At 48.8% G+C, this 26,550-nt stretch overlaps 1 protein-coding gene and 1 long non-coding RNA gene across 4 annotated transcripts in view; one reads left to right on the top strand and one right to left on the bottom strand.

Moving 5' to 3' along the window:
* CIT (citron rho-interacting serine/threonine kinase) overlaps positions 1-25,336 on the top strand; it is a 173,811-nt gene extending 148,475 nt beyond the window's left edge. For 2 of the 3 annotated variants that reach the window (XM_055551016.1, XM_055551015.1), the window contains 20 exons: positions 1,978-2,118; positions 2,540-2,647; positions 4,559-4,676; positions 4,909-5,073; positions 8,024-8,161; positions 9,015-9,195; positions 9,832-9,923; positions 10,412-10,516; positions 10,727-10,896; positions 12,080-12,160; positions 12,293-12,428; positions 13,669-13,808; positions 14,151-14,243; positions 15,708-15,816; positions 15,917-16,045; positions 16,501-16,581; positions 18,149-18,227; positions 18,640-18,819; positions 23,540-23,840; positions 24,891-25,336. In XM_055551016.1, coding sequence (XP_055406991.1) covers positions 1,978-2,118; positions 2,540-2,647; positions 4,559-4,676; positions 4,909-5,073; positions 8,024-8,161; positions 9,015-9,195; positions 9,832-9,923; positions 10,412-10,516; positions 10,727-10,896; positions 12,080-12,160; positions 12,293-12,428; positions 13,669-13,808; positions 14,151-14,243; positions 15,708-15,816; positions 15,917-16,045; positions 16,501-16,581; positions 18,149-18,227; positions 18,640-18,819; positions 23,540-23,840; positions 24,891-24,914 — 2,571 coding nt within the window. In that variant the 3' untranslated portion in view covers positions 24,915-25,336. Of the gene's footprint in view, positions 1-1,977; positions 2,119-2,539; positions 2,648-4,513; positions 4,677-4,908; positions 5,074-8,023; positions 8,162-9,014; positions 9,196-9,831; positions 9,924-10,411; positions 10,517-10,726; positions 10,897-12,079; positions 12,161-12,292; positions 12,429-13,668; positions 13,809-14,150; positions 14,244-15,707; positions 15,817-15,916; positions 16,046-16,500; positions 16,582-18,148; positions 18,228-18,639; positions 18,820-23,539; positions 23,841-24,890 lie in introns of all 3 variants that reach the window. The other variant, XM_055551014.1, reaches the window with a different exon arrangement.
* On the bottom strand, positions 20,581-24,925 carry LOC129630405 (uncharacterized). The gene is made up of 3 exons (XR_008703696.1): positions 24,656-24,925; positions 24,265-24,419; positions 20,581-23,479 (listed from the first exon to the last, which is right to left on the bottom strand). It is a non-coding gene; the product is annotated as an uncharacterized LOC129630405 (long non-coding RNA).
* Positions 25,337-26,550: the final 1,214 nt, after the last annotated feature.

Raw genomic sequence — 26,550 nt, forward strand, 5'->3', positions numbered from 1 at the left:
GACTTTTTTTTTCAATACCATACTGTTAAGCCTTCTCGTTGGTTTTGGCCCATCCTCCCTGTTACCAGGGGTGTTTCCCACTCTGGTTCTGTCGTCTAGTTCCTCTGCTTCCTCCCAGTTTCCTGTCACCATCATAAAATCGGTGGACAAATCTAATCGCGTGACTGGAGCCCTCCTTTCAGTCTACCACCAACCAGGAATAGCCTCCATTTACCGCTCTCTGGGAAGCAGGTAAATGGTTTTGGAAAACATTTCATTGAGCACCAATGTCACTCTTACTTGTTTTCTATTGTAGTAAATAAATAAGCAGCCTGTTTCTTGGAAAGCTAATGGACAGTTGATGTGTTGATTCTAGAGAAATATTTTGGGCCTGGTTGTCACCAAACAGATTCTTGTCCCTAGTACTTGTTTCTCTGCTTCCTGCCTAGTAATTAGTGTTGTCCTAAAATAGCGGAAGGAAACTAAAGAGGGTAATTTGCAGAAGTAATCATTTGTGCTACAGGGGACGGATAGCTCCCTGGAAGAGATTATCTTCGCTGTTTTCTCTCTTTTGTTGTTCTGTATTTTAGGGCGTTCTGTGGTTTGATTCAGAAATTCTAGGTCATGCACCCAGGGCAGGTGATTTCTGAGTTAGTATCAGTACCTCTTGCTTTACAGAGGATGGATGGAGAGGGGCTGGTGGAGTAGGTTGGGGTAGGAAGGGCAGATGGAAAAGTGATAGGGGCACACCTGGACTGCAGAAAGAAGAAAGAAGGATGCAGGAGGCAGCGCTGAAATTCATCGCGCATCTGCTGTATGCTGGGCACTAGGCTTGGTGTGTCACCCAGAGAAGGGGGTTATTACCCCCGCTTTCAGATGAAGAGACTGAGGGTCTGAGAGGCAGTGAGCTGCCCCTGGCTATAGGACTGATAAGAGTTAAGTCAGGGGACTTCCCTGTTGGTCCAGTGGCTAAGACTTCATGCTCCCACTACCGGGCTTGAGTTTGATCCCTGGTCAGAGAACTAGATCCTACTTGCCACAACTAAGACCTGGCATAGCCAAATAAATATTTTTTTTAAAAGTCAGGATTTGAACCAGGGTCTGGAATGTTCTAAAGCCCAGGTTCTTTTCCATGACACTATGATGCCTCAGAATCAGCTGCCTCTCAAGAGGAAGGGGATTGAGGAGTAGGAATGGAAATGCAGACATTGGTGGAGGGAAGAGAAATATGGTGGTGAGGTTTCTGCGCACCGAGGTCATCTGTAGCTCTCGGCCTGCTGGGGCAGGGAGCACTGAGGTTTGCCCTCGCCTGTTGGGAAAGCCCCGTGGTGGTGGTGAGCAGCTGTTTACCGCTCTCTGTCCTTCCATCCGCAGACGGTCTAGGCCCCTGGGGAATGGAGTGTTTGGGCCACTGCTGGTAGGGTTAGATTGGAGGCCAGGGGTTGGTGAAACCAAGCAGTATCCTCTCAGTATAGCTGTTCTCTTCTGCTTTTTAGAAACAGAAGCATTTTAGGTAAGAGCCATAAAGCCAGTATCTTTATCGCCTGCCCTGTTTTCTGTAAAGTAAGAAAAAAGAATTGGAGAGAGTTCTCGCACAAAACTATTTGCAATATACTAAACAGAATTTTGTTTTCCATGGGCTTTACTGACACTTGTTCTGACGCTGGGATCGCCCCCTTCCCTCGTGGTGGCAGCATCGCCTCCCACCATGGCTGTGGGTGTGCTTGTTGGTCTCTCGCACTGACGCGGCGCCCTTTGAGTTAAAGGTGCTATGACTCCCATTTGTGTACGCCACACGGAGAATCACAAAGTGAGTTCTCTCAACAGTGGTTGAGATAACTGCTCGTGCATCGTTGTGGAATATCAGACAGTTGGTCATCCTGGAATGAGCTGAAATTTTGGTGCCCCATCTGAAATGAGTCTGAGTGGGGACAGTGAGGGAGCGCGTTGCACTGTGTGTGGTCTGAAGCTTCTCTCTCCGGCCTCTCCCCCCACCAGCAAGCCAAGTTACAGCAGCAGATGGACCTGCAGAAGAATCACATTTTCCGTCTGACTCAAGGGCTGCAAGAAGCTCTGGATCGGGCTGATCTGCTGAAGACAGAAAGGAGTGACCTGGAATATCAGCTGGAAAACATTCAGGTGAGAACCAGCACCGGGAGCTTACTGAAAAATCGTCTACAGAGGCAAAGTGTGATGGCTCAAAGCCACCTGGCAAGATGAGCAGTCTCTTCGTGTTGTGTATTTTCACCAGTATTTTATTAATAAAACTTTCCAAATGTTAAGAGAAGCTGGGAAATTTCTATCATGACCACCATCTAGAGTCTTCTACTCACCATTTGCTATTTTTGCTTTTTCATGTATCTTTGTACTTGAGTCTGTCTTTGTTGGGTGGGGGACGGTGGGCAGTAAGATCAGGACTAAGTAAATAACAATTGGCTCAGTGTGGCTTTTGTTGAATTTTTCATTTGTTAGTGTTGTAATGATTTTATTTCTTATTAAAGTATCAAATTTAAAAGTCTGCGTCTTTCGGGATCTGAGGTGCTGTTTTCATGAACCTTAGGTTCTCTATTCTCATGAGAAGGTGAAGATGGAAGGCACTATTTCCCAGCAAACCAAACTCATCGATTTTCTGCAAGCCAAAATGGACCAGCCCGCCAAAAAGAAAAAGGTGGGTCAGAGGGTGTGAAAAGCAGGCAGTGGGCAGTTTTGCTCAATCATGATGATTCCATGAAGGTCACCGGGGTAGATAATCCTAGGAACATCAGAGAAAACAAAATGCACAATTTCTTTGTTTTGAGTTGAAAAAAGAGGCTTTGAGATCATCAGAATGGCTCTTCAAGAGAGGCTGTTGTCACTCTGGAATCTGTGACACACTGTGCTGTGTTCATGGCCTTTAAAATTGTGCTGTCTTCCTCTGAAGGAGTGAGATTTGTTTCCCAAGCATCTGGGGAGGAGGAGGCAGCAAAGAGGAAGGCCGAGTGTTCAGGTTGGCGTCCCTGATTCCAGAGGGGGTTCTCTGCCGTGTGTAAGGGCCTCTAGAGAGATTAGAGGCTACTTGTGTGCCATTCTAGGACTTCCCAGGTGGTGCTAGTGGTAAAGAACCCGCCTGCCAATGCAGATAGATGTAAGAGAAGCAGGTTTGATCCCTGGATTGGGAAGATCCCCTGGAGGAGGGCACAGCAACCCACTCCAGGATTCTTGCCTGGAAAATCCCACGGACAGAGGAGCCTGGCGGGCTGCAGTCCACAGGGTCACACAGAGTCGGACATGACTGAAGAGGCTGAGCATGCACACACATGGGATTCTAGACAGAGAGGGGTTCTTAGGTCACAGGGATGGGATTCCAGAGGTATTAATAGGTCATCTGTATGGGGCCTGAGAAGGAATCTCAAGTCATGCACAAGGGACTCCAGAAAAACTAGACATCATCTGCTCAGTCCCTCTGATCGGGTCAGTAGGAGACTGGGGCCCAGAGTGCTGCTGTGACCTGCCCAAAGTATCGGACTGGATAGCTGTCCCCTCCATGGGGTGCTGCTCCATCCCTCCTTTTAAAATGGTAACAATTTAAAACAATGACCAGGAGACACGGATGGACAGGCTGATAGATACACATGGGAAGATTTTTAATAAGCCCAAAGCATGCTTCCCTGAACCCCTGCAGCCTTCATGGTAGTTTTGGCCAGGTGTTCTCAGTTCAAGAAGGTCTCTAAGGAGCTGGAAACTTCCCGAGGCACTCAGATGTCAGCATAGCGCTGGTGATGGTGCAGGAAGGGGAGATGGGCTGAAGGGTGTCTTATGATGCTGATGTTCTCCTTCTGGAGAGCAGCAGCAGGAGAAGCGAACAGCAGCGGTGGCTGTCGGACGCGGGCTTGCTTGTGTGCTGTGTGACTGTGCTTGTATGCGCTGCTGATGGTGATCTTTTTATTTTAGCAGTGGACTGTTATCTGATTATGTCACTTGATGTAGTCAGGGTATTCCCATGTGTTTTTTGGTTGTTAATTTTGTTTTCAGTCTCATTATCCTGTGTTTTACTTTTTTCTCCCATGTACAATACATATTCCATTTGCATTTTTTTCTTGGCATAAGCCCCTTCTGTTGACGTCATTTTAGTATTTTTTTTTTTTTTTTAAAGCAACCACTCATCTCTGTGTCTTATAACTAAGCATCATGAGACAAATTCAAGGCAAGATTTCTGAACCATCTCTCCTGATTCCATCCTCCACTTCCAATTTTTTTTTTGAGGGTAAAGTCTCAGGAAATGGCTCTCCTTGGGATTGCTAAAGGAAGAGGTGGTGGCAATTCAAGCATCTTTAACCCTCTCGGTGGAAACTTCCGCACCCCCATTTTTTTCCAGCCAGCTGGGAGGGGCTGTGGCTCAGTCCCCCCACCCCTTCACATGCCATTTTTACTAAACCCGCTTGCAGTGAGTATGCGCCCGGCTCCCATGGTCTGCTCGTCCCGAGCCAGAGTTCCTTTAGTTAGTTCCCAGTGCCAGTTTCCAGGAGTTAGGAGATATCTCTGTTTCCATTGCTAGGGTTTATTTAGTCGACGGAAAGAGGACCCTGCTTTGCCCACACAGGTTCCTCTGCAGTACAATGAGCTGAAGGTGGCTCTGGAGAAGGAGAAAGCTCGCTGCGCGGAGCTCGAGGAAGCCCTGCAGAAGACCCGCATCGAGCTCCGCTCCGCCCGGGAGGAAGGTATGGGCACTCTGGACAGCGAGGGCGGTGCACCAGGCTGAGGGCCCATCTCAAGGAGATGAGCGGAGACTAGCTCAGCCTGGTGGTGACGGCACCCTTGGCATGGCCCATACGGCACCCTGGGTGTCCTTGTGGTCTCAGGCCTTGGACAGCCAGCTCCTGGGCAGTCCACTTGGTTGGGGCCTCTGGGGGACCCCACTAACCTAAAGGCGCTGGACTGGTCTCTCCCCAGCTGCCCACCGGAAAGCTGCAGACCACCCACACCCATCTACGCCGGCTACCGCCAGGCAGCAGATCGCCATGTCCGCCATCGTGCGGTCACCGGAGCACCAGCCCAGCGCCCTGAGCCTGCTTGCCCCGCCGTCCAGCCGCAGGAAGGAGTCTTCCACTCCAGAGGGTACGTTCTCAAGGGGCCACTGGACCTGCATTGACTTTTTTTTTTTTTAATGGACTGAGAAATGCAGACCCAGGGTGAAAATGACAAGTGATAATATGGAGGGCTAAAGAATAAGCAGTGAGCCTTCTCCCCACCCCAGTTCCCTTACCCAGAGTCAACCATTGTATTCTTCCAGCCATAGCTCATGAACTAACTGCATGTCTGTATTATTTAGGTGTCATATAATCATATTTAAGGGATATGAGAAAATAATAATCCTCTTTGCTTTCATAAATATCAGCCCACAGTGCTGTACACTGCAGAACATCTTCTTTTTTTTTTTTTTTTTTTTTTTAGAACATCTTCTTTAATTAAAATATCTTCTTAGCAGATTTCATATTAACCCATATGGATTGACCCCATCTTTTTAGAGGGCTGCGTGGTATTCCATGGTGGGGGGTTTATAATTCACCCGTTAATCCAGACCCCAATTGACAAGCATTTAGGTTATTTCCAGTTCCTTGTTTCCATACACACCCTGCAGTGAACACTGCACAGCTATGGGCGCTATGACTTTTGGATAAGTTGCTGGGAAATGAGTCACTGGGTTAAAGGTTGTATGTATTCTGAAGGTTGGTTGTGCCAACCTTTTATACCAGTGGTGTGAGGAGTTTTCTCTGTGGTTTCAAATGTACTCTATTTACCTAGAGATGGGATGGACTTTAAAAAAAGCCAAGGAAGTTGGTTTGGAAAGTCACAGGGAGAGCAGAGTAGCTGTGGTTTAATATCAGGGTATCACCATCAACCCACTTCAGCTGCCAGTCTCAGTGGAATTTTGTTGTCATTTCTTTCTTCTTTAGTAATGATGTCATCTCGTTTCCCATGTTTACATAACACCTTGACTCAAAGAGCTTCACTCTTAAAGTCTTCAAAGTGGTGCTGTTAACACAAAGGAAAATCATTTTGGCCCCCGGGTTCTTCCATGAGGTTGCACAGAGTGGCTCCCTGAGTGGTCTGTAACACTCCAAACATCTCCTTTGTGTGCATGGCATGTTCAGAGTGTGTTTATGTTATTTATTCCTCATGACTTTTCTGTTAAAGGAAGAAGACAGTGTTGTTCGGAGAATCCAATTTGGATTCAGAAATTTGGATCCTGAGCTTTTCTATTTAAAGCTGCCTTTGCCTAGTTAGGTCACTATTGAGAAGGGAGCCTTCTAAACAGAAAAAATCAATCTTGTTAGTTTTAACTGATTGGAATTTAAATGCAAGAATCAGTTCTTTGAGGCTTAAAACTTGGATTTTTTAAAAAGGATGTTATTCATGGAAGAACTGGGCATGAAGGGGGACTTTTTCAGTCAGTCTATGTATTTAATAGTCAGAAAGTCTGTATTTCAGAATAGTAAATTTTTTTTTTTACCATAGTATAAACATACTTTAATTCTCATCAGTTACAAGCTTGCAAATTTCATGTTTTATATAAATAATTAATGCAAAACCATGGTTGGTACATCTGGAACTTACTTCAGTTCATTTGCTGTGTTTGTTTACTTACACTTTGGTTATAAAAATACTATAACACATTATTGGTCTTGTATTGAACAGAAATTCTCTATGAAATAATCTGAAGCAAGAAGCTAAAATGAAGTCTTTAAAATTATTTAAATATGTTCAAGAATGGTGATTTTTAAACTGGATTCTGGAAAGCGCTTCATGATCTCATCTGGAAAACATACCTTTCATGACTAAAATATTTACAAACAACTGATTTAGAAGCATATGTTTGTTTATGCTCACAAACAGCTATTCCATCGTATTAACCATCTCCTACCAGGAATGTGTTTTTAAATAAAACCTAATTCCTAATAACCAGATAATGGCGATCTTAATTTGATTCCTATAAATCTAGACACATCTGTTAGTGTTAAAATAGTTTCACAATCTGTCACTAAGATGCTTTTTTTTTAACAGCTTTATTGAGATATAATTCACATACCATACAATCCATTTGTTTGAAATGTATAATTCAGTGATTTTTTTTTTAAAGTAAGTTCACAAGGTTGTATAATCATCACATTCGAATTTTTAAAACATTTTTGGTCCCTCCACTCGACCACCAAAAAAATACCCCTAAACTCATTGGCAGTTACTTGCCATTTTCCCCTTCATGGAACCTCTGACAGGCATCAGCGTGCTTTCTGTCTCCATGGATTTGCTGTGCTGGACATTTTCCGTAAAGGACGCACCTTGTATAACTTTCTGTGTCTGGCTTCTTCCATGCAGCATAGTGTTTTTCCGATTCATCCATCTTGGAGCATTTATCAGTTCTTCCCTTTTTTTATGGCAGAATAACATTCTGTTGTGTGATCATCACATCTTGTTTATGTGTTAGTCCGTTGATGGTCATTTGGGTTGGTTCCATTTATGGCTATCATAAATAATACTGCCGTGAACATCTGTGCACAAATTTTGTGGCTACATGTGTTCTCAGTTCTCTTGGGTATAGACCTAGGGGTGGAATTGCTGGGGCATCTGGTAATTCTGGACTCCACAGTGGCTGCACCATTTGCTTTTCCACCAGCAGTGTATGAGGACCTTAATTTCTCCACATCTTCATCAACACCCATTTCCCATATTTTTGAGTCTAGATAATCCAGTGACCGTGAACTAACATCTCACTGTGGTGTTCATTTGCATTTCCCTAAGGAAGAATGGCATCAAGCATCTTTTCCTGTGCATCTTGGCCATTTATTTATCTTCTTCAGAGAGACATTTGTTCACATCCTTTGCCCACTTTTTAATTGGGTTGTCTTGTTATTATTGCATCATAAGAGTTCTTTCTACATCCTATCTACAGGCTCCTTGCCAGAGAGATGATTTGCAAACATTTCTCCCATCCTGTGGGTGTCTTTTCACTTTCTTGATGGTGTTACTTTGCAGCACTCTGATTTTTTAAAATAAAATTTCCCTCCAGAATTCAGCCGGCGTCTTAAGGAGCGCATGCACCACAACATCCCTCACCGGTTCAATGTGGGACTGAACATGCGAGCCACGAAGTGCGCCGTGTGTCTGGATACCGTGCACTTCGGGCGCCAGGCATCCAAGTGTCTCGGTAAGAGTAGCCGCTGTGCATTTGTGGTAGGGCCCCCGTGCATCTCCACTAAAGTTCTGTCCAACGGTGGTTTTTTTTTTTTTTTTTTTTAAACATTCCTCATCATATGGCAACCCACTCCAGTGTTCTTGCCTGGAGAAACCCAGGGATGGCGGAGCCTCGTGGGCTGCCGTCTCTGGGGTTGCACAGAGTGGGACACGACTGAAGTGACTTAGCAGCAGCAGCAGCAGCATCATATAGTCGCTCAGTCATGTCCAACTCTTTGCAACCCAATGGACTGTATAGACTATAATTCTCTAGGCCGGAATACTGGAGTGGGTAGCCTTGCCCTTCTCCAGGGGATCTTCCCAACCTAGGAATCGAACCCAGGTCTCCTGCTTTGCAGGCAGATTCTTTACCAACTGAGCTATCAGGGAAGCCCATGATAAAGTGCATTCATTTTCACACATTTATTCTTCGGGGGAGGACACTGTTTTCCCCATGTTCAAGGAGGGAATTTATACGCATTTTCAGCCTATGTCTCCAATCGCCTGTGCAAAATGCCTTGGTCTTTGAGAACTTCCAGGCTCCTTTCCCTCAGGCTGGTCTCTCCTTGCCTTTAAGCTGTGTCTTGGCTTCAAGGGAGATGTGCAGATGTGTCCTTTGCACATCTGTCTGTGGCAGCCTGGGAGAAGCCAGGAAGACTGGATTGAGAGAGCTTGGCTGTCTTCGTAGGGGCCTGGCTCCTGGGAGGGCTGAGGGGTGCCTGAGTGGCAGGGCCAGGCAGGGTGGGGGTCAGGGGTTGGCTGGCGGAGGCAGGGAGTGGTCCAGCATCAGACGGGTGTGTTTTCAGCCTGTTCACTGCTTTCCCTAGAATGTCAGGTCATGTGCCATCCCAAGTGCTCCACGTGCTTGCCAGCCACCTGTGGCCTGCCAGCCGAATATGCCACACACTTCACCGAGGCCTTCTGCCGCGACAAAATGAACTCCCCGGGTCTGCAGTCCAAGGAACCCAGCAGCAGCTTGCACCTGGAAGGGTGGATGAAGGTGCCCAGGTATTGCTGTAGGGCGGTTTGGCCTGGCAGCGGGTGGGCAAATGGTGGCTGGTGAAGGGCGGCAGGATGTGCCGGTCCGGAAAAGGCCACTTTGGGGTAAAGGACTGTTTTGAGCTAAAGGCACTTAGAAAATAGCGGGTGCAAGAGGGACACTCTGACCTCCCCGATTTCTCCTGGAAAAGTAGGATATAATACTCCCGTGTCAAAGCTGTTCTTCCTGCAGCAGGAGGAAAGGAGCATTCTTATCTTCAGAACAGGGGCAAGGCTGGCGGGGAGAAACCTATGCGCACAGACCGTGTTACTTTTCCACAGTTAACTGTTCTTCGTTTGATTTAGGATATAAGCACTTGGGCCCATCTGCTTTAGGGGCTTTATTTGCTTGTGGAGACGCCCACGTACACACAAAATTAAATGTGTGTGTGCTTCTCTCCTGTTCACGTGTCTTAACATCAGTTGAATTCAGAGCCAGCCCCACAAGCCAGAGGGTAGAAGGAAGCTTTCCCTCCCCACCCCAGCATGTCATTCCTCTTGTTTTCCAGGGAAGCATCTTTACTGGGATTTCCTCTCCTCCCCACTCTTGCCTCCCACCCGATTCTTCCAAGTTCAAACAGTTCTTTCCCACGTCTGTCTTCCCAGGAATAACAAGCGAGGACAGCAAGGCTGGGACAGGAAGTACATCGTCCTGGAGGGTTCCAAAGTCCTCATTTACGACAACGAAGCCAGAGAAGGTAAATTAATGAGTCGGGGAATCTCGTTGCACGCAGTTGGCCCAGGTCTCCCAGTCTTGGCGTGAAGGCTCTGTTTTCCGGACTGCGTTGCAAGCCTTCTACGAATTTTCCATTTTTGAAAATTAAAACCCAAATGACTCCGCTAAAGGTTATTGGTACGATACTCACGTCTATAGGTCTCCCCTCTGAAGACCCTGCAGGGTGCTGCCCTGAAGATTCCACCTGCTAATACACCTTCCGAGAACTTCCGCCTCAGCCAACTAACCCCTAAATCTGCATCGTCATCCGAAATTTGACTGTGCTCTTCATCTGACACACTTTACTTTTGTTTTTATCTTCCCTCTCCGCCTTCTCCGCACATCTCCTCCCCCCTCTGTTTTCGTGCGCCTCTCTTTCCACACATACTCTGTCTCTCTCTCTTCCTTCGTCTCCCCTTGTTCTTGTTCCTGTTCTTTTGTTTTTCTTTCTCCCTTCCTCTTTGCACCAAGCTGGACAGAGGCCGGTGGAAGAATTTGAGCTGTGCCTTCCCGACGGGGACGTGTCTATTCATGGCGCCGTTGGTGCTTCTGAACTTGCAAACACAGCCAAAGCAGGTGAGGGGCGGCAGGCCCCCCCTGGGAGGTGGGCTGGGCTGCAGCCTTCAGCGCGGGTGGGAGGGGGGGCCTGTGCAGGATCAGCCTGTGAAGGAGGCTCCCCCGCCCCCCACCTCCACGTCTGCTAAGTAACTGGGACTCAGGTGGCTTGGCCCTCCCTCCTGGTGGGGGTGGCGAACTCCACCCTGTGCTCTCTGCCCAATCTCCTAGATGTCCCCTATGTCCTGAAGATGGAGTCTCACCCCCATACCACCTGCTGGCCTGGGAGGACCCTCTACTTGCTGGCTCCCAGCTTTCCCGACAAGCAGCGCTGGGTCACCGCCTTAGAGTCAGTTGTGGCAGGTGGGAGAGTGTCTAGGGAAAAGGCGGAAGCCGACGCTGTGAGTATGCACGCGGGCCAAAGCTTGTGTTTGTAGAGGGGGCTGACTGGGTGGGGGTCCCTTCGGCCTCCCCCTCTGAAGGGTGATGGGATTCTGTGCCCCTAGAGATCCAGGCTTCCAGGCAGGGTCTGGCCTCACAGGTCCCCCCACCCGAACCCTCTAGAATGAGGGATTCGCCACCATTAGCCAGCTCTTCAGGGCATACTAGGTCTCAGTTCTGGCAGCACAGCTGCAAATTACTTATAAGGAAATGCTCTCTCTCCTTTACCCAGATGTGTTTACGTGGTTCAAAGGCTTGTGTTACAAGCAGCACAAAGGGCTGCCGAAAGCCATGTCTCTTTCAGGAAGCTTTTTCATAACCTGCTCAATTGCTTTTACGTGATCTGCTCTTCCGAAGGCAGGTCTGAAATCCTACTTCTCCTGAAGATGTTAGAGACGTGGGTGGGCCTTGATTGGCATCACTCCTCCTGGAACATTCCAGGATACAAACAGTGCTCATCACGCACTGGCATTTCCACCACCAAAACCCCAACAGCTCTTTTCAAACACTTAGCTCCTAATAAACACTTTAAGTGTTAGCAGTCGGAAGTCCTTAGCCACCAGCCTCCCTCTCACGAGAAAGCCCTGTGTTGATGACCCATCTCCCACGTGTGAGCCTTTAACTGAACGCCCCATCCATGTGTGTACAATAGGGCCGTGACTGTACTTCCTACGAGCCTCTGCCCGCGTGGGCGCAGGTAAAGAGACTCAGGAGTGGGTTGGTTTGCCACTGACACTGGGCTTTGCACTTGTGCCGCCGCCTGGAGGGGCAGGAGCGTCCACGTGGCTTATTAACCCTTTGCAGTGACACCCTTCAGCTTTGGCTTGTTTTATGTGACAGAATCTATGTCTCCTGTGCTCATTTAGTTCTGCATCTAAACCAAGTTATGTCCCCGATGCTAATTAACCACCACCCAGAGACACCAATAACATTCAGGTCCTGCCTTTTGAGCTCAGATCAAAGTAGGGGGCAAGTCAGGAGCAGGTGTGTGCTTCTGAGTGTCTGCAGGAGTAACTTGCCCTTATCCCTGGCATTAAACTTTCCTCTGTTCTTGCTTTTGTCTCTCTGGACAGTTCAGTCACGAACAGTTCAGCCTCACTGTGGCCACCTTTTTTCTCTCTCTTCTCTTTCACATGTGAAAAGAAATTGCTCGGAAACTCCCTGCTGAAACTGGAAGGTGATGACCGTCTGGATATGAACTGCACGCTGCCCTTCAGCGACCAGGTGACGATGCTTTTTTTGGGCAACGTCTGCTGGGATCTGGCCATAGCCGCACGCGTTACAGGACCATGTCAAGGGGTGGTAGTGGGGACATGGCCCCGCTCATGCTTTTCCCGGGGACTTGTGCCCTGGCAGGTGGTGCTGGTGGGCACCGAGGAAGGGCTGTATGCGCTGAATGTCTTGAAGAACTCCCTCACCCACGTGCCAGGAATCGGAGCAGTCTTCCAGATTTACATCATCAAGGACCTGGAGAAGCTCCTCATGATCGCAGGTGGGAGGCCAACGACACAGCGCTTTGCCTTCACTTGTAAAGGAAACAATTTGAAACTCACATGTCATGTTTGTCAAACTTGGGGGCGGGCTGGAGCAGGAGGGGCTCTTCCCTCTGGGTCCCTGAAGGGGCCCGAGCCCCTGTGCTCTGAGAGCCTACCTGCCCTGTCGTGTGCATCACCCATGCTCCCCGGTCTCAGACCCTTCCTTTGCATGTAGCACTCAGTAACAGTTCAACACATATTTATTTCTCTCTTCCTACACACACACACACACACTTTCTCACTTATTCTGAACCACGTGAAAGTCAGTTGCAGCTCTGACTCCAGATTCTTCAGCCAGTCAGCTAAGAACAAGGGCATTCTCTTACATACCCAAGACAGAAAGGCTTTATTCTCCTCTCTTTACTGGTAATTTTTTTTTTAAAAAAGGAAAACAATAATGCATTGGCTCCACGTTCAAAACATTCACAGTAAAATCTTAACTCAGGCTTGGCCGGCTGGATCCATATGGTCAGGAACTAACTTTGCTTGATCTCTCAGTGCTTTTCCTCTGTCAGCTTGTTTTCTCGCTTGCTTGCTTTTTCCCCACTTCCATCTTGACATTTTCCCTGGGTGCAGTTTTAGGTTCACAGCAGAAGGTAGAGCGAATTCCTGTGTCCCTCTGCCATCACACACGCCCGGCACCTGAGTGGGACATGCCACGCCAAGGCCATAGTTTACATTGGGGTTCACTCCTATGCATTCTGTGGGTTTGGACGAATGTGTGACAAATATATCTGCCACTATGACATCGTACAGAATAGTTTCACGTGGTACGTTTTCTTCTTTTCTTTGGTCACATGGCATGTGGGATCTTAGTTCCCTGACCAGGGATTGAACCTTTGTCTCTGCAGTCATAGTGTGGAGTCCTAACCACTAGATTGCCACAGAACTCCCATGTCCACTGTTTTATATTATAAAAGTCCCTCACTGACTCCCAACACAAACGTTCTTCACTTTGGTGGGGAACACATTTGAACGTTCAGTTCACATTCTCCAATTTTTTGTCTGCAGAATTTTTGTTTCCTCCCACAGTCTTGACCAAGAGGGTAGATGTTTTCCTTTTAGATCTAACACTTGGACCTAAACTGTGTTAATGGGGATTTGTGGAAATTCATGCATCTGTGTGGCCTGGAGTAGCTTTCACTCAGGGTTAGAATGAGACCCGCCATTGTGCTCCGCTGTCCCCGGTCCCCTCAGGAGAGGAGCGGGCCCTGTGTCTCGTGGATGTGAAGAAGGTGAAGCAGTCTCTCGCGCAGTCGCACCTCCCCGCCCAGCCGGACATCTCGCCCAACATCTTTGAAGCAGTCAAGGGCTGCCACTTGTTTGCTGCTGGCAAGGTAAGTGGTCCTCTGGGCCCCAGCTGGCGACTCTTCTGGGAGTTGTTGTGGCTCCTCTGCTTAACAATTTGACCTTGAAAACCCTGTCCTTAAACTGGTTTAAATTCCTGTTGCCTCTTTTCAACACAACTGGTAGTGGTGCCATTGGCATCACATGAGCAGAGCCAGGGTTGCTCCTGAACACCCAGCGCTGCCTGGCACGGCCCCTCCCCATGGGGGACAGCCTGTTCTTGTGTCCATGGTGGCAGCTTGAGAGGCCCTGCTCCTAACCAGCTTTGCCATGGAGCTGGTACACTCACTGGTGATGCTCTTCTCCCACCCTCCACCCCAACTGCTTTTCAGATTGAGAGCGGGCTCTGCATCTGTGCAGCCATGCCCAGCAAAGTTGTCATTCTCCGCTACAATGAAAACCTCAGCAAGTACTGCATTCGCAAAGTAAGTCCTGGGCCTCGCTGGGCCTGCTTTCTTAGCAAGCTGGTGGGAAAGTGCCTGTGTGTGTCCCCTTCATCCTGGGTGACCTCCTTAGAGAGGAAACAAAAGAGGGTGCCCTGCCCTAGAGGATGCTCCAGAGTGGCCATCAGTTTTCTCCCTGCTTTTCCTCTTCCCGGGCATGAGTGGCCTCTCTAGCCAGCCCTGCAAATTCAGCTTTTTGTGAGGGGAGAGAGGAAGGTGGCTGATAGGAGACTCCTCTTTTGAAACAGCAGAAAATAGGAGGCTCTTGAGGAGCAAGCAGCCCTGGCGGCCCCTACCAGAATCTTTCTCAGATCACAGAAGTTTCTAATAATTACCTTTAGAAAAGCCAGTGCTGGCTGTTTTGATAACCCATTTCGAGAGCTGGTTCTCCTTGGAGCAGAGTTGTGATATTGCCTGGGGTGCAGACAGGCATCTGCTGGATCACCGCGTTTGCTTTCCTTCCCGAGAAACCCATCTCTTGTCCCTAAACAGGAATGTTGCACCCACCGTGAGCCTGATGTATTGCAGGTGCTTTTATGGTTGGTCTCAAAAGCAGGAGGGATGAGTATATAAGGGTTAGAGACTGTCTTATCTGGGGTGGGCTGTTGTTAGTGTTTCAGTTGAGCACCTGTTCTGAACAGACAGGGCTGGCTGTTTCACACACTTTTCACAACAGTTGTGAGAAGCAGGAATGGCCATCCCCACTTCTCAGGTAAGATGACTAAGGTTGGCCAAGATCCTAGGTTACAAAGTTGAGACCAAAACTGAATTCTGGCTTTCCCCACCACCTCACCACGTTTCCCCTGCCGTGCAGTTTCCTCATACTTAGTGATCAGTAAATATTCAATGGTGAGGATAATGCTGATTAAAGTTTGCACTGTTAGCTTCAGGAAAATTCTCAGAAATCATTCATTTCCTGGCCACCATTTGGAGTAAAACATAACTAGGTTTTCTGCAGCCCTTCCTTAGGATTGGCCCGTAAACAAGTGGAAGTAATTAGGAAGCAGATAATTCAGACGATGAGAACAGCAATGATGATAGTGATGAAGTACATAATGCAGATTCAAGATAGAAACTGAGAAGCTTGGAAAAGGAAGGAAACTAAAACCACTTCCTGCAGCTACCACCGATGGTGTATTCCTCCAGGCTTTTCCTTCTGATTAGAATGTTGTATTTTTAAAGCTCTCTTTGAACGCTACCCCTTTTTCTTAAAATGGTGTTTGACTTTTTCGGTTGCAATTTGACCTTTTTTAGTCTGTGGTTGCAAAGAACCCAAAGGTAGCAAAGGGACCATGGGTCCTTATGAAGAACGTGAAGGGACTTGCTTGGTGTGAAGACCATAGGGAAAGTTGGGTGGCGAACCCTATGGCCTGGTTGGAGAGCAGGGGCTGTTCCAAGTCAACGCTCACATCCTCCTCTCTGCTGCCCCCCACACCCTCGTCTTAGGAGATCGAGACCTCGGAGCCCTGCAGCTGTATCCACTTCACCAACTACAGTATCCTCATCGGAACCAATAAATTCTACGAAATCGACATGAAGCAGTACACGCTAGAGGGTAGGGCCCGGGCGCACCCCCTGCTGGCACGTTTCTGGCCCTGCCGCCACCTTGGGCTCCTCCTTGGTCCTGAGGCCCCGCGTCTCGCCTGCCTTTACAGAATTCCTGGATAAGAACGACCATTCCTTGGCGCCTGCCGTGTTTGCCTCCTCTTCCAACAGCTTCCCCGTGTCCATCATGCAGGTGAACGGCGCGGGGCAGCGGGAGGAGTTCCTGCTCTGCTTCCACGGTGAGTCCACCGGTGGCTGATGGGGTGCTCAGGGCACCCACAGCCCCAGACAGGGGCCTCGGGGCGGGGCGGGGGTGCTGCTGTGGGAGTACAGGGGACATTGGTCTTGCTCCACCAGCACCCTTGGGGTGTCCCAGCAGGCTCTAGCCAGGTCCATTCAGTCTCTTCCAGACCAGTCTGCTCTGTCCTTCTTTGTCCCTCACTCTTCTCTTTCCCCTTTTCCTCTCCCTAAATCTCTGGGTCTGTTTCTCCCCTTCCTCCATCACCCACTTCCTGTCTCTCCCCTTTGACTCAAACCCTCTTCTTTAGTAAACCCCAGAAACGTAGCTCAGCAGAGCTCCTGAGGTTTCCACGACCCAGGTGCCCCGGGCTGGATTCCTCACTCCTGTCAGTGTGTGTCTTTGATGCTCCCTGTCTTTGGCCGTGCTCAAGCTCTGGACTCTGCCTCCTTCCAGAATTCGGGGTGTTCGTGGATTCTTATGGAAGACGCAGCCGCACAGATGATCTCAAGTGGAGTCGCTTACCTCTGGCCTTTGGTAGGTGAGGCAAGGTGTGAGGATCAGTACTTGGCGCCCTGGTAGGAACCGCTGGTGGAATTCCCTTTGGCTTATGCACTGTGCCTGGGGGCTCCCTGAGGCACCAGGCGCCACATGTAGCATCTCCCATGTAAGTGTCCAGGACAGAGAACGTGGGTCAGGATGCATAAACCAAACCCACCAGCCTCTCATGACAGAAAGGAGAGCACTCCTTGTGAGTTTGTTTAAATCATGTCACCAGCTTGCATAGTGTCTCACGACACAGCTGATCACCCGTCACTTTAACCAGTTCTAAACAGGCTCAAGAGTGAACAAGGCTGTGATGAACTTACGGTATTTGCACACTGGTTAAGTAACAGCCCCAGCTCAGCAACTCTAAAAGTGGAGCTGCTGTGTCAAGGGTAAACACACATACACGATGCCCGTGTGAATGTTCTGAAATACCGTTATGGCTGAAATACCCTTCAAGGCTGTTTCATTTATCTGTTGCTCCGTAACACGTTCCAAAACCTAGTGACTCAGAACAACTGCTTATTATTATTGCCTGAGACTCTGGGGCTTGACTGGACAGCTTTGCTTCATGTGGTGTCAACAGAGGCACCGGGACATCCAAAATGGCTTCACAGAGTGGCCGTCAGTTAGACCGGCTGTCAGGTGGGGTCTTAGCAGGGGCCAGCGGCTGGAGGTCTTATCCTCTGCACCAGGGCTGCCTCTACGAGTGCAAAAGCAGAGGCGCCCAGGCCTTCTCGCTTCCACGCCATCCTGCTAGCTTTGCCGGGATTCCAGGCAGAGAGAGTCCATGGGGGCCTGTGTAGTAGGAGGTGTGACTAATACTGAAATAACAGTTCAGCACAAGGAATAACAGTGATAATCTGTTTCCCTTTAAGACCAAAATCAGCTCACATTATAGCCTAGAGTTTGACACTGTGATAGAGAAATACACAGTATTAGGACCAGAAATACCTGATTGTCTATGAACCCAGTCATTTTTTATTAAACTTTTTGGAGAATCTGATTAAGCAGTTTTAAAAAGTTACAATGAAAGTCTCGCCCATGTTACTTGTCTCCCAAATTTCTCCATCCCTACTCCCCTAAGGGAAAAAAAACTTAGTTGTGCGTTTCTTATCCTTCCAGTGCCTTATGCAAACACAGGCACATAACAATTGATTCTCATCCCTCTCCCTTTTAAAAGACCAGTGAGGCAGCACAGCTGACACAGATTCGGAGCCTTGCTGTGCGTCTGCACTGTGCACCTTGGGTGTTCCCCACGTCAGCATGTGGAGAGAGCTGCTTTCGTGCATTCTCACAGCTCTGCAGATCCCACAGTTGCGCCATGATTTATATAACTGATCCTGCACGCTGTTCCCTGAGTGGGCTCCCAGCGTCTGCCCCAAGAGCAGTGGCAGGGGATAAACTTAAACATGCCTCATTATACAGGCATGTGGGTGCATGTGTAGGATACACTGAGCTAGGCTGCTGGGTCCAAGGTTGCACTGCAGCCAGGTTTTGATTTTCTTTCTCTTAACCCTTCCTTGCCCCATGCTCTTCCTCCGTGGTGGCCATGCAGCCTACAGAGAACCCTATCTGTTTGTGACTCACTTCAACTCACTCGAAGTAATTGAGATCCAGGCCCGCTCCTCTCTGGGGTAAGAATTGGGTTTCCTTGGTGGCTCAGTGGTAAAGAACTCCCTGCCAATGCAAGAAATGTTGGTTTGATCCCTGGGTTGGGAAGATCCCCTGAAGAAAGAATAGGATACCTACTCCATCCTGGTGGGCTTCCCTGGTGGCTCAGACGGTATAAAGAATCTGCCTGCAATGTGGGAGACCTGGGTTCGATCCCTGGGTTGGGAAGATCCCCTGGAGGAGGGCATGGCAACCCACTCTAATATTCTTGCCTGGATGGACAGAGGAGCCTGGTGGGCTATAGTCCATGGGGTCGCAGGGTTGGGCATGACTTAGCGACTAAACAACTGTGAAAAATTCAGCGGCTGGGTGTTGGGGCCGGGTCCTAACAGTGAGGATAACCAGCTGTGCAAACTCTCATCTGAAACTCTACAGGACCCCCGCCCGAGCATATTTGGAAATCCCCAACCCACGCTACCTGGGCCCTGCAATCTCCTCAGGAGCCATCTACCTGGCATCCTCATATCAGGATAAGTTAAGGGTCATTTGCTGCAAAGGAAACCTGGTGAAGGAGACCGGCACCGACCACCACCGTGGCCCGTCCACCTCCCGCAGGTAACACGCCTTCTCTTCCTCATCACAGAGGGGCAAAGGAGGAGGAAATCTTGTTTAACTGGTTGACAGTTTTCCCATCTTCAAGCTCAAGCCACTTATTTCTTTGAAACCAACGGCATTTAAATGACAGTCCTTTATAAGCAACAGGAGAATTTTTTAGTGTCCCCTTGGAAAAGGTGGAAGGAAATGTATGGCCTTTTCTCTGGTGCTGTTTCCTGTGGCTGTGTTCATAATGCATTCATTGCTTTAGCTGATAAGTGTGCTGCACTCACTGGGCTTGCTGAGGGAGACCGAGTGTGAATAATTGGACTCTTTTCCCTCCCTGAGGTGGCCCATGGGCGAGACAAGCACTCATGTAATGACAGCTAGCCAAGGAGAATGGGGTTCATACTTGGGTGGTTTGAAGTGCTGCAGAAGCTCAGAGGAGGGTTCCTAGCTTGGACCTGGGGGCTAAGAAGGATTTCCCAGAAGAAATGAGGCCTTGAGTACAGGCTATACTTTATTGTTGAAAAGCAAACATTTCAGTTAATACCGTGTGATGACTCTGAAAATCAGCTCCCCCTTCCCCTCCCAGGGCGTGTTGCTGCTATTTGTTGAGTGACTCTCCGGACTAATTATATAGTCTGCATTCTTTGTTATGTGAACCACTGAAGTTTCTGCTTGATTAGGGTAGTGGGCAGATGAATAACTAGAGAGGATTTCCTTAAATGGTGTGTGTGTTTGGAGTTTGGGGTACACCTTCAGCACTCAAGAGTCAGCTGCCAAGATCGAGGCCTTTCTAAGTTTTTTCTGGGTTTGGGTACAGGCTTACTCGTGTGTGTGGCCTTACAGATCCCTAGGAACACACAGGAGGACTTTCTTCTGAGTGTTCTGGCTAGCCTCTTGTTTTCCCCAAGTTGGTTTCACTGCCTCAGACATTAGCCACATGAAACAGTCACCACTGTTTGTTTTTCCGTAACCGTCCAGAGATAAGGCACTTCTGTTGTGCAAGACCTGCATTAGGTCAATTAAAAACAAACCCTGAGAAGAAAGGAAGAGCAGGAGAAAATGAGAAGGAAAGCAACAGTGTTGGATGAGGATTCCCACGTGGCTCTTGGCCCTTCTTTGTACAGTGCAGACAGGATGCTCATACCGTCTGTGATTGCTGTCAGTTCCCTATCGGATTTTTGCTTAAGTGAAGTACATATGGTTGGGGATCCAGGGGACTCGGAGACACAAGAAAGTCTACTGGTATTGAGTCTGGGAAAGCCGCTTCTCTCCTTGTCTTGAAGGCTGGGGCCATGTCTTCTTCAGACGCTAATAAGGAATCTTAGGTCCTCTGTGGGCCCGTCCGCCCACATTATTATAACTCTAGTCTTTTCCCAGGAGGACTGAGATAGATCAGATAGTGATAATTTTCTGAGGCTGGGGTGCTCCAAGCCCAGTGTGCTCCCTGCAGTGGTACCGGTGTGCTTGTTTTTAAGGGAGAAACCCGTTTTGGGCGTCCTTACCCTGCTGGTCCCCAAGCACACGTCCCCTTCTTAATACGGGTGGCAGCATACCGTGCACACACATCTGCGTCTTGGAAACTGCCTCATGTGGGAACACAAAGTATTTCTCTCTTTTTAGTGCCTGACCAGCATTCCTTCACAGGACTACACCTTGTTTAACTGCTCCTTTATCAGCGGATGTTTGGGTGTTTCCAGTTTGTTGCTGTAGTAAAGGACTTGGTATATCTTCACTTCGAATGCTTGGAATCTACCTGGAGGCTCAATTCCTAGAAAAGGAATTGTTGGCGATTGCAACACATGTCCCTGAGTTTTCCTCCCTGGAGGCTGCACTCTTCTGTTATTCCACCAGCAGTGGGTGGAAGGGGGATGGGCTTTGTCTTGACCCCCCAGGGTGAGGAGCCAGATTCAGTTCCATGTGTGGATTTGAGATGTACAATTTTAAGACGTTGGCCCACAAAGGAGATGAGCTTTCTCAACCTAGAGGAATATTTAATTGACCTAGGATTTTACTTTTTGTGGACTGGTTTACAAAGCCCACATATTTACCCTATACAGTTATGTGAGCCCCCTGCCATGTGCCAGACCCAGGGTTGGGGATACACAAATGAAGAGTTTTTATCCTCAAGGGACTCAGTTTAGTGGACACCTCTAAGGTTACAAAATACTTAGTCTCAGAATATTAAATTGACAACTTTCTTTTCTAAGCTCTATGTCCTAATGAAGAGTCTCTATTTTGTTAAAATACAAGTGTTGGTCAGAAATGTCTGTCAGTGTGATTTCAATTCTAGGAACTTGCTGGAAAACTGGAAGTGCTAAACAGTCAGCTGCTCCTCGCTCTTTTGGCCTCTGCTTCAGGGGTGACTGCTCAAAGGGCTCTAGTCCCCTCCTGAAAAGTCTAGATTTTATTTACCCTCTAGGTCATGCAAGAAGAAACCCAAGTACTGTAACTAGGTATTTTTTTCCTCCACTGCCTCACTAGTTAGATGTTCAGGGACCTTCCTTTTGATATGACGTGGTGTGTCTGTGAGAAGTGACTTACTCTGTGGTGAAAATGGTTTCAGTTCCTGCTATTCTGGAAAGCCAGCTGCTAGGCTTTATCTCTTGGCTTATAAAACCGTCTTTTTGCTGCTGACTGCCTTGGGCAGGTCCAGAATGGAGAAGGCCAGCATGGGAGACTGATTTACTGCAGGCCACACCACCCTGGTCTCTTTAGCAGAGCAGGAAATGTAACTCTATGCAAGAAACATAAAATTGGTGTGGTAGATCATTGGTTATTAACAGATACGGAGATGGACGATGGCCAGCTCAGCCTACAATAACGAGTGTGTTCTTCATCCCATTAATCTCAGCTGACTTCTCAAATGGCCTTCCTTGAACCACTTTTCTTCCTCTGGGCAGTGAGCACCCTCTCACTTGCTTTATGATGGGCACATTTTATAATTTCTCTTCCATTACAATAGGCTTAATATAATTCTCTTGAACTTTTTTGTCTTCCATATCACAGAGCCACATGGCTAGAGATGAAAAGAAACCTTGACTTCAAGATGTTGAAATCAAAAGTCACCCTAAGTTTTACTGCTGCAAACATTGCACAAGAAAGTGGCTTTCTCAGCACTGGTTGTTTGAGTTGCCACAGTTTGAGCTGCATAGGGAAGAAAATATGAAACTACAATAGACTGATCACTTTAGAGTTATTTCCATTCTGTTCACCAATTTGTTTTTCTGTAAAAGTCCAGATAGTATTTTGGGGTTTGCAGGCCATATGGTCCCTGTCTCAACTGCTCAACTTTGTTGTTAGACCATGAAAGCAACCTCAGAGCACCACCAGATGGGCGTGGCCGTGCTCCAGTGAAACTTTATTAAAACAGGCATCTGCCTGGACTTGGCCCTCAAGCTTGCTCTAGAGTTTCCTCTCCTGAAGCGGGTCAGCGTCTTTGCTGCTCAGTTGCTTTCTGTAATGGGCATTGACAGAAGAGGTTCCCTAGAGTTAGGCCAGTAATTAAAGAAAATCAAGTTCGGTCCCTTCCAAAGGGAAAGATTTAAATATCAAAGGGTTAAGAGAGGCCTCTGGTGACACTGTCAAATATTCAAATGACTTTACGATTTCACGGCACAAAATCCAACATCGCTGGTGGAGGATGTCACCCAGCATGTTAGCATACAATTTTCCTGAGAAAATTAGAGCATAATAAATCAGTATGTGATTCATACTTGGTTCATTCTTACCATGTAATTACAATTGTAATTTAGATTTTTAAAATTATCTAGGATAAAATATATTTTCCTGATTTCTACTTTTATTTTTCTAAGAGAAAGCCCCAATCAATCAAAATATGTCTTCAAGTAATAGTCTCTGTGAAATGGTGTTCCCATTTTAAGTAGGCTGCCTTTTCCCAGCACTAATTATGCTCAGATAACGAGGGCCCCGGTACCTTTTCTGCTCGAGGGTGAGAAGGAACTGACTTTGAAAAAGGCTGTGTGTCAGTTCTGTGTTTCTGGATCTTGCTTCTTCAGAGGGGTGGTAAGGGCCAAGCCTGGTGAGATCTTCATTTGAAACATGAAAATTTCTCTGCAAGGCAGGCCAGGGCTGGGTGGAGGGTTAGATCGTTCATAAGAAAAGGTCCCACTACTTTCAATTGCTCATATGTTTTTTGAGCCTAGTCCGCTGTTTGCATTGGCCCTGCTCTGTCTCCTAATTGGATCAGGTTTGATTTCTACACCTCTAGCACAAAGGCTCTTGGAAAGCCACCTAGAGAGGTGACCGACAGAGGCCCAAAAGAGGGACAGATTTGGCAACTGACAGTAATGAGTACAGGCTTAACCCCTAAAGGAAGACTTCCTGTGAACTTTAGGCTCTGGAAATTACTAGGTCAGCGGGGTGGAGTATGCGAATTACGATGTCAGACTGACCTGTACTGGAGTCCTGGCCTCTCTGCATCTCCGTCCTCTTGTCTGTACGATGAGGGTCACCTGTTCCTGGCATGCCGAGCTGTTAGGATGATCTGACGAGCTTACACAGCACCTGACATGGCAGGTGCTCAGCAGAAAGCCTGCCCTGAGACTAGGAAACTTGACTTCTCTTTGCTGTTAGCTCTGCCTTCTTTCTGTCCTCACTCTCGAGGTAAACACAAAGCCTGAAGGACTCCAGGTGGGGATCTGTTTCTAATAACCTGTGGTGAGATGGGCATGGGGGTGGCTCAGCTCCCCACCTCCCTCTCCTGTTGTCATAGCCCCAACAAGCGAGGCCCGCCAACGTACAACGAGCACATCACCAAGCGCGTGGCCTCAAGCCCGGCGCCTCCCGAAGGCCCCAGCCACCCTCGAGAGCCAAGCACACCCCACCGCTACCGCGAGGGGCGGACCGAGCTGCGCAGGGACAAGTCTCCGGGCCGCCCCCTGGAGCGCGAGAAGTCCCCTGGCCGGATGCTGAGCACGCGGAGGGAGCGCTCCCCCGGGCGGCTGTTTGAGGACAGCAGCAGGGGCCGGCTGCCCGTGGGGGCCGTGAGGACCCCGCTGTCCCAGGTCAACAAGGTAAGGGAGGTGCCTTTCTCAGCCCTGAAGAGCCACAGCCGTAAGGAGGAGGCTCCACAACTGTAATTAGGGTTTTGTGGGATTTGTAAGAGGTTTAGGAAGAAAATAGCTTGAGAAGGGGCCTCTTGTACAAATGCATCATGTGTGGCCCTCAAACTGTAAGAGCCACCAAAGGTGTAGAGCATTCCCTTCCCCAAATGCAACCAGTGTTTGCAGTTTCTAGAGAGATCTGTGCAGACAAGCAAATTCTTAAACATACAAAACATGCCAAAGGTTACTTGCTTTACTTTTTTCAAACATATATATGTGTACAAAGACACATCAAGAATTTCTCTGCAAGGCTACATTGAAATCTGGTAACACTGGTTGCCTTCTAGAAGAACTCTGCACCTTTTGAAATTTTAAAATCATGTGCATTTATTACCTGTGTAGCTTGCATGTTACCAACTGAGGAGCTGGAGGGATGTGCTGATAACCAGGGGCCTTCAAGTGGGGGCGGGGCTCGGAAGCTTGCGGACGCCTCGGCAGGCCAGCCAGTTCTAGGTGCTGGTTTTCTGGACCACGCTCTCCTAAAGCCATCTAGAGAGAGGAGGGAACGCTGTTTAACTGTTTTCCTTGAAAGTGAAAGTTGCTTAGTTGTGTCCGACTCTTTGCGATCCCATGGACTATACAGTCTATGGAATTCTCCAAGACAGAATGCTGGACTGGGTAGCTGTTCCCTTCTCCAAGGGAATCTTCCCAACCCAGGGATCGAGTCCAGGTCTCCTGCATTGCAGGCAGATTCTTCACCAGCTAAGCCACCAGGGAAGCCTTACCTCCTCTGATTTCTGGATAAAATGGTATGTGTAAACCATGGAAGTACTTCCATAGCACTGGGGACTTCTCAGCGAGTTTCACAAGCTCTGAGGGGAGGCTCTGCCCGTCCCTCACTATTAACCAGGAAGGAGAGACCAGGTGCTCCTGCAGGCTCCCAGTGTGGGCTTCCTGACAAAGTGAGCATGGTGATTTCCGGCTTCTGATGGCTAAATCCCCTCCTCCTCTTGCTCTCAGGTCTGGGACCAGTCTTCAGTATAAATCTCAGCCAGAAAAACCAACTCCTCATGTTGATCTGCAGGAAAACACCAAACACCCTATGGAACTCTGCTGAAGGGGACCCCAGCGCGCATCTGCTCAGCCAGTCCCCGGCGTAGCTGGACCCAGGCCCGCCTCAGCACGGACTCCCTGCAGCCAGGAGGGGCGGGGGCTGGAGCTCCTGGGAGCTGCCGGCACCTCCCTGCAGCCGCCCTCTTTGCACTTTGTTACTCTTTCAGAGCATTCATAACCTTTTGTACCTAGCTCTAGCCTGTACCAGTTCATCACAGGAAACCAACCTGGGGCTAACTAGAACTGCAGCGTGGTTAGAATCCTAATTAATAGCTACTTTAAGATCCTAGGGTTGGTTGGCTATTTTTTTTTTTAAGACAACAGACTTCTTAATAGATTTGAATAGCACCGTATTTCCTGTTGTAGTCATTTGTAGCGAGGTCATACCATCAGGTCTCTGCTACTGAAATGTACGTAGACGAGCCCCTGCTGTTGGCTAACCTCCCGTGCTCACCTCAGTCCATCCCCATCCAGTCCGTCCTCACAGGTGGCCCTGTCTCACCCGGGGCGACATCTTAGCCAAATGTTTACCGTCCGACTCATTGCCTTTATGGCCTTGATGACTTCCCCCTCTCCCACCAGCTGAGAATGTACAGAGGCCACGAGGCCTCGCTCAGAGGCAGTGACTTGGGGCCAAGGGACCTCGAGGAGTTTTCCCTCCCCACCCCTCAGCATCACCCCAGGCCTGCTGTCCCCACTGTCCATGTCGCTTTGGCCAGGAAAGCATGCCCTGGATTTGCTCTGAGCCCAGCCCCAGGAGGGCCCTGGGTCCAGGGGCGCTCACATCCTGTCCACAACGGTGCGCTGTCCCCGCCTCCCTGGGGTGGGCAGAGATGCCGGACCCCTGCATGGCAGTCCACTGCACGCGCTGCCCCCCGCCCCGACCTGGCTGCCCACCTTGGGTTGCTCTGCCGATGTGCTAGGTCCATCCCATAGCTCCCGCCGAACCGAGACCCTCTGGGACTTGCCAACTCACCGGCCACAAGCTGCAGTCTGTAGCACTGAACAAATGAAAACCAAACGCTCAAGCCTTACGACCAGAGAAGGATTTCAGCAAACCACACCTCACACTTCCACGTCTCTCTGCCAACTCCCTCGCGGATGACTCTGTTCACACACAACCCAGCAGGTTCTACCCCACGAAAACTGTGACTCCCCATACAAGCCTCTCCCTAGGGCTAGACTAACACCAGGAAGTTGGAGAAGGAAACCACCCTCAACTCTCCCACCCCGGCTGGGCGGGGAATCCCTCCCTTAGGTGCCCCCTTTCTCTCCTCTGGCGGTGTGAGGTTCCTGGCAACTGGTTAAAGAACCAACCAGAGGCTTCGCTGTTGGCAAGCTAACTAGCGGCCTTATTTCTGCCTTTAATCTCCCACCAGGCCTCTCTAGCTTCTCCATGCCTCGAACCACCAAGGCACATCCTAGGTAGGCTGACAGGTAGACCTGTTCCCACTGCAGCCAGTGAACATGACCGCATTTCAATCCCCTGTCCACGGTTCAGCTCACTTTCCAGATTGCAACCTGGCCCGAGTCCCGGCTCCTTCCTGCTCGTCCCTTAACCGAAGTG

Source organism: Bubalus kerabau, chromosome 16 (genome assembly GCF_029407905.1).
Source record: "Bubalus kerabau isolate K-KA32 ecotype Philippines breed swamp buffalo chromosome 16, PCC_UOA_SB_1v2, whole genome shotgun sequence".
Classification (NCBI taxonomy): Eukaryota; Metazoa; Chordata; class Mammalia; order Artiodactyla; family Bovidae; genus Bubalus; species Bubalus kerabau.